Source organism: Myotis brandtii, unplaced genomic scaffold (assembly GCF_000412655.1).
Source record: "Myotis brandtii unplaced genomic scaffold, ASM41265v1 scaffold517, whole genome shotgun sequence".
NCBI classification, from domain to species: domain Eukaryota; kingdom Metazoa; phylum Chordata; class Mammalia; order Chiroptera; family Vespertilionidae; genus Myotis; species Myotis brandtii.
This window is the reverse complement of record NW_005369706.1, coordinates 464,077-475,850: the sequence shown is the minus strand read 5'-3', so window position 1 is coordinate 475,850 and position 11,774 is coordinate 464,077. Positions and strand designations below refer to the sequence as shown.

At 54.9% G+C, this 11,774-nt stretch overlaps 1 protein-coding gene across 1 annotated transcript in view; it reads right to left on the bottom strand.

Annotated features, from left to right (window-relative positions):
• Window positions 1–299: 299 nt before the first annotated feature.
• The window catches only part of FAIM2 (Fas apoptotic inhibitory molecule 2), a 32,177-nt gene continuing 20,702 nt past the window's right edge, over window positions 300–11,774 (bottom strand). Inside the window, exon 12 of the mRNA XM_005877311.2 lies at window positions 300–3,737. Coding sequence (XP_005877373.1) covers window positions 3,588–3,737 — 150 coding nt within the window. The 3' untranslated portion in view covers window positions 300–3,587. The remainder of the gene's footprint in view (window positions 3,738–11,774) is intronic.

The following is an 11,774-nucleotide window of genomic DNA, read 5'->3' as shown; positions in this document are numbered from 1 at the left end:
CACAATGAAGCAGGCTCCCCTGGAAGGCGCCCCACTGGGAGGAGCTTCCAGTAGAACTGGGATAGGTCAGGTGCCAGCTCTCTGGGATCCCTTCCAACTCTGGGATCCCAAGAGTCTCTGCAAACGGGGGCCAGTGCCCCTTTTCCACATAAACGGGGAGGAGAGTTGATTCACACTTAAATGCACTGGGAGAAGCAGCTCTGGTGTGGATCTTTCACCCCAAAACCAGTTGAACCTCACACACAGACTCCCTGAGCCATCCAAAGTGACAAGCAAAAGGCAGGCGAAGGAAACAGTGCGAGTGTCATATTACTTTTATTCTTATCTCCCATCAGTCACGGACAGGGAAGGGTAGCTGAGGATGTGTGTCTGTCCTCAGACGCTGGGAGGAAGCTCCAGGGTCAGGTGGCGCACAGTGGTTTACAGCTGACAGGTAAGCAGTGCTCGAGAGGTGCGACAATGGTTGGACTACAGGGAAAGCTGGAGGCTGATGAGAGGTCTGGGGAGGTCAGAGGAGAGCCAGGAATGGAAGCCTGCCCACAACTCCTGCCATAGGGGCCCCCAGCTTCTCGCAAGAATGAGGCCCTGCTTTTCCTCAGGTGGCCACCAAGGGGCAGCAAAGTGCTGGTGTGACAGCCCAGCCCTGCCTAGCTGGAGAGCTGAGAGCCTTGGGACTTGTTCCAGGTGGCCAGGGAGGGAGAGACGGAGCCTTTTGGGGTAAGGGGGTCTGTCGGATCCTGACTCCCCTGGGAGGAAACGCAGAGGATGGAAGAGCCAAGATTCCCGGGGGGCTTCCCCAAGCGATACAGGAGAAGGCAAGCACGCACCTGGGAATCAGTGTGGAAGTCCCCAATCTGCAAATTCCAGAGCAGATCTCTTGGTCTGTCTTCCCCTCAGCAGGAGACCTCTGACCTCACATCACAGATGGCCAGATTCCTGGCTGCCTCTAGCTTTATGAAACCCAACCTACCCCTTCCTGGACCCAGTCCCACCCCTGCCAAAAATGTGAGGGGCCAGCAGGTCCCCTCCTCCTCTGCAGCTTGTGACACCTGCCCATTTTAGGTTTCTCAGGTTTCCATTAATCCTGCATTCCTGCTCCCCTGCCCTTCCTCCTTCCAAGTCCCATCCGGGTGTTTCTGGGGCTCCTCAGGGCTTGGATGGAGGTGGAACTCTCTGCTGCCAGCTCAGTGTGCCCTCAGGACCCAGAGGGGCAGACTGCAGCACACTCTGCTTCGTGATGGCCCTGAGCTGCCCCTTCATCACGGGCTTCCCCTCCTCCCCTCTGCCCAGCTCTTGGAGCTCAGCCTCAGATAAGCTTCTCAAGTCCCAGTTTCTGTATAAACTGTCCTGGGAAGAGAAGGGCTTGGGGAAGGGATTCTGAGAAGCAAGACCAAGGCCTAGCCTGAGAGTGGCAGGGCTAAGGGGGGGAATTCTGACCCCTCAGAACCGGGGCAAGAGATTAGGAGAGGAACGAAGGGGCAACTGGATGAGGGTATAAGTGGAAATACATGTTCTGGTGTCTCCCCTGTGCCACCCTGGTCATGGTCTTACTTCTTGCTGATAGCAATCGTGAATCACAGAGAGCAAGAAACACTCGCCTGACGCCACGGGCAGTGAGGCTGGGAATCAGCACCAGAACCCGGCCTCCCAGCGTGTGTCCAGAAGGTGGAAACCACGGAGTGGAAAACTGGAAGTAGCAGTGGGAAGGGAGAGGAAGGCCAGGGTTGGCACCGAGGATGACAAATCCCTAGTAACGCCCAGGGCCTGACCACCATGCAACCTCATTGCAGCCCCACCCACTCTGTTAGCTATACTGCCCTGGGCTCATTTCCAAGCCCCTTGATCACCTCTGCCATGGGAATGGATGAAAACCACCTGTGTAGGATGGCTGAAATGGATTAATTTAGGACAACACACGGTAGGCATCTCACCCATGCTCACGATTGCCTTTATCTCACCCACAAACACCACCATCATTTCTTGGTTCCTTATTCCTTCAAATACCCAAGGTGCAATAAAACTTCTGCAATATTTCTTGAAAGCTGAAAATAGGAAGGGTGGGGAGAGAGGGGTTGGGAACACAGACAGCTTACGTAGTCATCCTCCCCACGGGCAAACAGGCCCCTCAGACAGGGGTAAGAGGTATCTAGAGGGAGAGGAATCCACTCTGAACCTCCCTGACCCCACCCAGTAACTTTCCACTGGCCTAGGGTTGGCTGCTCGCACGTGCTGGCTGCACTGGCTGCACGCTTCCCCCAGGCGTGGCCCCCTGGTCCCCTCCCCAACAGGGCCTGCAGGGGGCTGGGTGGCTGACGCATTCCCTGCCGGAGATCTCAGCCGCCTAGAGGCTGATAAGGAGCCCAGGCCTCATCACGTGGGACTGGCCCTGGCTGGATCGTTTCCAAATTAGGGAGATGAGGAGATAAGGAGTGGAGGGGGCTTAGGGACTCTGTGCTGAGTGGCCAGAGAAGCTAGGGAAAGGGACATAGGCACAACCAACTGAGGCCTCAGGAGGCCTGGCTAGGGGTAAGCCAGCAAATGGTGTGAGATGGGGGAGGGTTTAAGAAATGGGATGTGTGGAAAGGCCCTGTGGAAGGGCTGGGGGCAGGGTAGGATTCCCTCCAGATGGGGTTGGCTCAGTCAGAATGACCCTCCCTCCCTCAGAACATCCAGTCCTCTAGGGCACAGCACTCGCCCCAGGCCTGTGGGAGCATCCTGGGGGCCCAGAGAAGAGGGTGAGAGGAATAGGTCTCAGTCCTGCCAGCCTCACAGGCCTCCCGGGTGGGTGCAGGTCGGGGTGACCTGGCAGGACTGCAGAGCCCAGACCTCCCAGTTGGCTGCCCTGTGCCCACCTCCCTTGGGGCCCACTTAGGAGCAGGGCCTCCTGCTCCCACCTCCCACCCCAACTGCTCTGTCATGACCCAGGAGGTAGATGGCACTGCCTTCCTATGCCTCTCTGGGTGCTCTTGGCCCCAGGGCTCCAGTCCCTAGAACAAGCCATTAGTCTCAGAGCTGAGAGAAGATGCGCAGCCTGGGACAGCCATCCTGCCTACCTACCTCCCCTCCACCACCCCGTGGAGCACCCTCACCTCATCTCCCAGCCATGCCCCGACCCCCTTCCTTACAAAGCCTGACCTGGAAAGAGAGAGAGGAGGGTGTCCAGGACGCAGGACAGTGTGCCCCACGGTCACAACGCGGTGGCAGCTTTAGGAGGAATCTTAGTGGGGTGCAGCCCTCAGCCAGGCTTCCTAGGGTCTCTTTCCCTCTGAAATCCTGCTGCTCTCCTCTCCCTTGTCCCTTGGGTCCTCAAACCCAGAGGAGCCTCCAGCCTGGACTGCCTCAGTCTGGGAGATGTAACTGGGGGGAAAGGGCGGCACAGGGCATGGGGTGACCTTGGTTCTGCAGGGCCCCTCAGGGCGTGGATACAAGCTACGGAGGGTGAGGATGAGGGGTAGGCGAGGGAGTGAGCAGGCTGGCCACAGGCCGGGCTGGCAGCTAGTTTATATCTGGGCTTACAGGAGCACAGGGAGGGTCAGAGGGCCAGCGAGGGAGCATTCTCTGAAGGGAGAGGTGGTGGGAGGAGCTCCTCATTCCCGGCTGGTGCCAAAAATCTGGAGGAAGAAGGTGAAGATGTAGATGATGTCTAGGTAAATGTTGAGGGCTCCAAAAACATACTCCTCGGGGCTCAGCGTGTGGCGTCGGTTACCCATCAGCAACTGCGTGTCAAATGCCAGGAACTGAGAGAAGGGGAAGAGATAGGAGAAGTCAGAAGGTTCAGTCACTGTGACACTGACCAGGGGGCCCAGTGTCCCCACCCAGGCCCACCCCTGATTTCGTTACTATCGCTTGCTGCCTGACTACTCAGTGAGCTTCCAGCCCAGAATCTGGAACTCTCCCAGAACCTGGAACTTGCCCAACACCTCAGTCCCTAATTTAACACCTACTAAGTGAGCACCTACTATGTGCCAGGCACAGGCATACAGTAAAGAACAACACAGACAAGACCCCTTACCTCATAGAGCTTCAAGTCTAGTGGGAAGTAGGAGTTAGCATGAGTGTAACCAAAGCACCCGGTGCCGATCACAGGAACCTGGCCCCGTGTGGGTGTGGCAGGAAGCCAGGGAAGGCTTCCTGGAGGAGGGGGCCTTGAGGGACCTTCAAGCTGAGTCCTAGTCTTCTTGCCATTCCCCCAGGGCCCTGCTCTTAGAAGACAAATGAATGCTTCAAGTAATAGCGAGCAGGGAATGGAAATTTATGAGGCGTTTTCCAGACCTTAGCCTGCTTAGTCCTAATAATATCCCTACTGAGTAGGGGTTCCATTCCTCCCAGAGAAAACCACAGCCCAGAGATGCTAAGTACGTGCCTACGGTTACACAATTAGGAAATGGCAAAGCCAGGATTTGAACCTGAGCAGGCCTCCTCCACTGCCCCCGTGCTGAACCATTGAGCTCTGCTGCATGCAGACAGCACCGGGGTTTGTGCCTCCTGCCAGGAGACAGGCTCTCCCGGGCGCCTTTTTGGCCGACTGGACTATGAATAGCTATTCCCTTAGAGATGGCTCCTCTTGGCCACCCTGCTGCTCCCTACCAGGCCTTCCCACTGTCTACAGTGACTCCTCCAAACAGCTTTTCTCTGGGGTCCCTGCATACGGAGCAGAACCCCTCAAGTCGCAGCATATGAAATTTGACAGGCAGGCTGTACTTTTCTGGGAGAAAGAAGCCAAAAAGTTCCACCAGTGTCTCCAAGGTTATGAACCACTGATCCACATGGGATTGGAATTCTTTAAATCGATGCACATTCTTGTTAACTGGGCTGTGCCCGGCTCTTCCGTCACTTGTGCATGGCCCTGTATTCCTCGGACTCTCTGAAACATTCATTATACGATACATATGCAGGGGGCCAGGGCGGGTGCCAGCGACGTGCTGAGAGCTGCAGCCGATGGGGAACACAAATGCCTGCCTTGGGGGGCTCACGGCTTAGTGGGGAGTCTGAGATGAGTACAGTAAAACCCAGTAAATGCCATAATTAGGGCTGATTGGGTAGGAGGAAGGTGTCCCAGGAGAGGTGACATTTAACCTGGGCTTTGAAGGATGACTAGGAGTTTGCCAGACTGAGAAGGCATGGTGTGATGGGTGAGGAAATTCAGTATGGGAGGAGCAGGAGGGAAGGAGACGGAGGGAGGGGCCAGCTTACACTTTACCCTGGAAACTGGGGCCCAGCTCCATTTCCTTCACCCCAGACATGGACTCCCTGACTCTAGGACCCAGGCTCCTTGGAGCTGCTTTAGGTGCAGCCCCATGGAAGCCTGAATGGACCCCGCCTCAGTGCCAATGACCCCAGGGCACAGGGGGCAGAGGCTCCAACAGGGAGCAAGTCCAGCAAGTGGGACTTGGAGGGGTGTCACCCTCGAAGGTGTGGAGTGGGGGTTGGTTAAGAATGCAGGCTTGAGCCCTAGCTGGTTTGGCTCAGTGGATAGAGCTTCATACTGCGGACTGAAGGGTCCTGGGTTCGATTCCGGTCAAGGGCACATGCCCAGGTTGTGGGCTCGATCCCCCGTTGGGGACGTGCAGGAGACAGCCAGTCAATGATTCTCTCTTATCATTGATGTTTCAATCTCTCTCTCCCTTCCTCTCTGAAATCAATAAAAATTATTTTAAAAAAGAGAAAAAGAATGCAGGCTTGACAATCAGACTGACTGGATTCTAGTCTTAGTTCCGCTACTCACTAGTGATGGGCCCCGGGCAAGGCATTTCTCTCTGAGCCTGTGAGTCCACATCAGAAAAAGACAGATGAGAGCTAAACAACTTTCCTGAGGTTGTTGTGACAGAAAGATAATGCGTGCAAAGCGCCTGGCACGGCGCCTGAAACATGGTAAGCGCTTAGCGAATGGTAGCTATGAATGTGGTTTTATTGTGATTATCTGCAGGAGAGGCGCCCTCCTGAGAACCTGTGTACGCCGCTGCTGAGCCGCCAGCGTCTCCCACGGCTCATCGAGGAGGCAGATATGTTACTAGGGAAGCTGTGTGGCCTCAACAGAAGAAAAATGGGGAGCCTAACTAGGGCCGAGAAGGCCCTGTTCAGGGTATGGCGGCCTCTCTGAGCCCAGCGGCACTGAGAAAAGGGCATATGCGAGCACCGGGCTGGAGCCGGAACACCTGGGTTTGAGTGCTGGTTCATCCCTCAGTGGCCAGCACCCACGTGACCTCAGCATCGTCATCTACAAAACGGGACGGTAGTAATGACCCCACCACCGTGTGGTTTTGAGGGTAAAAGTATGCAGTGTACGCAGCACCAACTATTATTATTCTTTAGAATCATCGCGCTCCGTCCTATGCTCCTGAATTTGATTTGGGTTCCCCAAAACATTTTCCCTCTGCAGAGAGAACACGCAAGGAGAGGGCCAACTCCAATGCTACAAGCTGCTTAGCCGTCACGCCTGCCAGCAGAAGTTAATAAACTGCTGATCTGACTTATCAATCAGTAGCTTGCTTGGTTGATTGCCCAGAGCCTGGTCACCCCTGGGTGAGCTAATGAAAATAAATCTCTCAACTTAGAAGCTGGGACCTGACCAGGTTTGGGGGAGGCCCTTCCAAGGAGCACTCACCCAGGAGGCCCCTGAGAGCAGCCAGCTGGCTCTTCTCTTGGAGAAAAGAGGAGTGAAATGATTTCTGCCCCTGCCATTGGCCTATGGCCACGGATGCTTATCTATGTTGGGATAGCCTGCCCCAAATTCAACCCCACTGCCTGGCATCACCCATCACTGCAACCTCATGCCTGTGAAGCAACGGTAGGCTTTTCATTCATTTATGCCCAGCAATGTTTACTGAGCATCTACTATGTTCCAGGGAACTTGCCTTCAGAGAACTAATAATCGAATGAGAGCAAAAGACATCATCAGAGATTATATTATTAGCAAGCATTCATTATAGGGGAAAGTTAACTACTAACAACCCCCCTGGGTGGCAGTAAGCATTGCTAACTAACATCTTGGTGGAGAGCAGGTATCTTGGTTACAGTTAACATCTTAGCTGGCAGCTATGATCTCAGCTGAGAGCTAAACAAGGGGTCAAGCACTAGAAGGGTAGCAGGTACTGAGTTGGTAGCCAGGTGAAGACAAGACCCTGCCAGGGGAGCGAGTGGGATATGGGCAAGAGGCAGGAGGATTAGGCTGATGTCTGCATAGTCCTTTCACAGACTATTCTTTTATCTCATCTCACTCACCCAATTTGCCCCAGGAGGTGCGTGTTATTGTCACTATTTTACATAAGAGGGAAGGAGTCTCAGAGCAGGTGACTGGCTTGCTGACAGTCATTGATCTAGTGCTGCAGCCAGATGACCTGTCTCATTCTGATGGAGATGGGGGTAAAGTGGGCTTGCAGGGAGGGAGGGGGCACGCACAGAGGCAGAGGAGCCAAAGCCAACGTTCCTGGTCCACCCAACTGGCTAGTGTTGGACCTGGCCAGGGCCCCTGGCTACACCCTCGGGCTGACCCTGCTGTGTCCAGGGCTTAGGCTTAGGTCTGTTGTTCTCCCAGGCGTGAGGCTGTGAGAGAGCATGCCAGGGACAGGCCAGCTCAGAGCCACCAACAAACAGGCACTGAATACAAAACGCTGAGGTGGCAATGCGTTGAATCAGCATAAAAAATAACACATGGACTGTGTCCATCCTACAGAAATGCCAGCAGGAGTGCACAAAGCGCACGCCCGAGGCCTCCGCTGCGGCATTGGTTCCAACGGTGGAACACTGAAAACACCCAACTCCATCAGTGAGGACCGGCGGAAGGAGCTGTGGGTGGCAGTTCTGAGGCAGAAACATCTCTGACATATGCTATTATAGGAAACAAACAAGTTGCAGAAAAATCCATATCAGGTGATCCCCTTTTAGGTTAACAGACAAACCTCATAGGAGCCTATGCAGCAAATATCTATAAAACACACAGAGAAAGGCCTGGAAGGATATTGATCACAGTGGTTACCACTGGGGGAGGCAGTGAGGGACAAGGTCAAAACAATGTTTGCATTACCTATGTTACTTAAGATTTTAAAAAATGGAATATACGAATAAGCATATTCATATATGATGTAGTTAGGAAATTTAAAGAGAAAGGATAATGTTACACAAAAGAAGACTTGGCGACCTCTCAGCATAAGCCCCTGGGGCAGGTGCCGCATGATCGAGCCCATCGTGTGGCTGAGGAGCCTGAGGCACAGGGAGCGTAAGTGATGTGCCCACTTCACACAGCCGAGAGGACAGCTCGAGTCCCTGACCCCAAATCCCACGCTTTCCACCATGTGACACTCCTTGGGGCATGGCACACGTGAGTGCGTGCGTGCGTGCGTGTGTGTGTGTGTGTGTGTGTGGTGTGCACGTGTGTGTGCACGTGTGTGTAAGGACAGAAGAGGTGGGAAGAGATGTGTAAAAAGAGCTCATGGCCAGGAGCACTGCAGGCTTCCTGGGGGGTGTAGAGAGCTGGGCCCAGCCGAGCTCTGCCACCACCTGCCACCCCCTTCCGGGCTAGAGAGTGAGCGTGGGCTTGGGGGACTCTTCAGGAAGAAACAACGAGCCCTAAGCCTTGTGCCCTAGATTGAGATGTGGGTCAGGGTGAGGGAGGAGAGGGGCTGAGTCCACTCATTGCCTGGGGCCAGGGTTACATACTTCTCTTGTCTTCACTGACCTCAGTGTCAAAAATTTTAATGACAGAGACAACTGCACGTAGCCCTGGGTCCTGGCATGCATCTCCAGATGGGCCACTGCGGGAGCAGGGTCTGGCAGGCACGTGAGCCAGGAAGCCTGGCCCAGGATAAAAGGGGAGCAGTGTACAAAGTGTGTGAGGAACCCGAGGGTGGTCTCATGAGGAAGGGCAGGAGTGTGATACAGTGTTCAAGCACACGGACCGGGAAGTCACACAGACCTGGGTTCAAATCTTGCCTCTGACCTTAGGCAACTGACTACTACTAACAGGTAATACTGATTGATCACTGATGATGTGCGGGGCACATTCTAAGTGCTTTGCATATATTAATTCATTTTGAAGTTACAACGACCTACGGAGAGGGTACTATTACTATCTGCATTTTATAGATTTTAAAAAACGAAACGCAGAGACCTTACAGCTAAAATGTGGCAGAGAATGGATCTGAGCCCAGGTACCCTGGCTCCCAAATCCAGGGCTCCCGATGGCAAGGTTAACATTTACAGTAAGGGTACAAGCTACCACAGGAGACGAGAAACTACCATGTTCTTTGTGCGTGTTATCGTATGCAATCATTACCCAGTCTTGTGAGAGAGTTCATATTAGCCCCAATTTAAAGATGAGGCACCTGAGGCAGACAGGTCAGGTAACTTGCCCAAGGTCATCGTGGTAAGAAGAGGAGCCAGGCCTTGAATGTGGTTTGGGTGGGAAGTGTGTGGCCAGCTGGAGAGCTTCCTCCCCCTCTACAGGCTCCCCTGCCCCTTCTGATAGTGCCTCTCCTGGCTCCGCTCTGGAGAATGCCCCCTGCAGGTGAGAGCAGTGACTCCTCCCCTCCCTGCCCTGCCCCTGCCCCTGCCGTGCTCCCACAGAGCCTCTGAATCACCACCTCTCTCAGTCCTCCACCCCTGGGCTGGGGAGAGGGGGCTCTGGGTCTGGTTCCTGAGAAGTGAGACTCCAGGAAGTGAACTGAGGTGAGGCTGGGCGGGGGGCACCTTTGAGCGGACTTTTCCCCAAAGGAACAATTACTGTCAATCCACCCTCCTCGCTGCCCTGGAGGAATCTACTCAACTTCCAGAGTTAAAGGGTAATGTCCCAGCACCATCGGGCTCCGCGGCATCTGGTGCTGACCCGCACGTTCTCCCTGCCCCCGGCCCTGACGCCAGGACACTGCAGGGGCCTCCTAACCGTCTCCCAGCCTCTGGCCTATCCACATAGCTTCTCATTCATCTTCCTTAAAGCACGGGGACCGGGATGTTTCCCGAGGGCTTCAAACTGGCCAGGCTGGGCAGGCGGAGAGAGCTCTCGGCTCATTAGGCCCATCACCTAATTTCTAACATCCTCCGCCGAGTTTCTTCCTTAGGCCCCTGGCTTGGCTTCTGACTTAGGTGGCGGGAGACCCTCAGTAGCTTTCGGGAGGCCCCAAAGAAGAACTAGCTGAGGCAGAGCAACCTGCCCAAAGTCCTGTGGGCATGGAGGCATAATTAACTAGGCACTGTGGTTCCACAGCCGCAAACCTGTTGGCCAGGCCCTCGCCCCACCCGTCCTCTCTCCCCAGCCTAGCCCTCCTGCTCGGTCTCAGCCCCTCCACCTTGCCCATCAGCCCAGCCCAGCCCTCCAGCTGCCCTGCCTGATTTTCCATGAGCTTCTACAGAAAGCACCTGAGAGGGCACTAGAGGGGAGAGGAGGATGGGTTAGTACATTTCAGCTGACTCACCCACTTCTACTGGCATTAGGGTCTGGCGCCCAGTGGGGATGGGGTGGGGTGAGGCAGAAAACCCAAGGCCTCTTGAGAATGCACCAAAGCTGATGGGGTGAGGCCTAGGAGGGGCTGCCTCTCAAGGCTGGGCCACAACCCTAAACACCTGGGCTCCCAACCCCCCAGTCTCAGCCCAGTGCCGCTGGTGGCCCTGCCCTCAGGAATGGCAGAGTTCTTCAAGGGGAGGGGCTGTGATCTCCAGGAGAGAAACCCATTTGATTCTCTTAACTTTGCCAAGGCTCAGGCTGGGTGGGGGCTGGTTCTCACAGGGGGTCTGGACCTCCTCTGACACTTCTCTTCACCCTTCCCTCAGCATCTTCCCTGAGGCAGCGAGCAAGGCAGGATGCGCTAAGTGCTTTAATTTTTCTAGCTGCAGTGCAGGGAGGGCCCTGCATGGTGCTGAGAATGCCCCACACTAGGGTAGGGGATGCCAGGATGGGCAGCTGGAGAGAGCAGGGGTGCTGGGCGCTGGTTCTGGGGATGGGTTGGAGCCAGGAGACCACAGATTCCACAGGACAGAACTGAAGCTGGATGGAGGTCAGATTGAGGCCAAGGACCTTCTGAGTTGGGAGTTAATGGAAAGGCCCAGGGACCTTAGTTCTTGTGGGGCTGGGCCTCTGAGGGCCTCTGTCCACCTGAAACTGAGGTGAGGGAGGGAGGGAATGAATCAAGTTTTTTTTAACTCTCCTTTCCCCCATGGAACCCAGGGGACCTGCTGTATGTCCTCCTTCCTTTGACCCACCAACTGAGTGCAGGGCGAGGAGCAGGGGGACTCAGGCACCAGGTTCCTGACCATTGTTTACAGAACCTGAAGGATGAGCCCTGTCAGGGCCTTTGGTGTGTTGTCTCCCAAGGAGACATTAACGGGTAATTAATTAGTCCTGTGGTTCCTCCTCTCCGGTGACTCACTGAAACCGATGCAGCAGTTTAATCAACTGTGCAGCCGCTTCCTTTGCCCCGCCGACAGCACCTCAGCCCTGCCTCTCAGACATCCCTTCATTCCACAACGCCAAGGGGCGTCTACTGTGTGCCCGACACTGTGCTAAGCACTGGGTGGGGAGGCAGCGATACACAAGCCAGACACAAGTCCCTGCCATGGAAGAATTTACATTCTGCTGGAGGGAGACAAACGAGAAACAAACAAATCAGAAGGATACTGAACCTGTCAAAGGTTGAGAAGTGCTATGGAGAGAAATAAAGCAGGGCAAGGAGTAGGGAGCAGTGTGTGTGGGGGCGGGGGAGGAGAGAACTTGTTTCTAGGCTGATGGGAATAATCCAGTAGAGAGGGCAATACTACTGATGATGGGGGGGGGGGGGGGGGGGGGG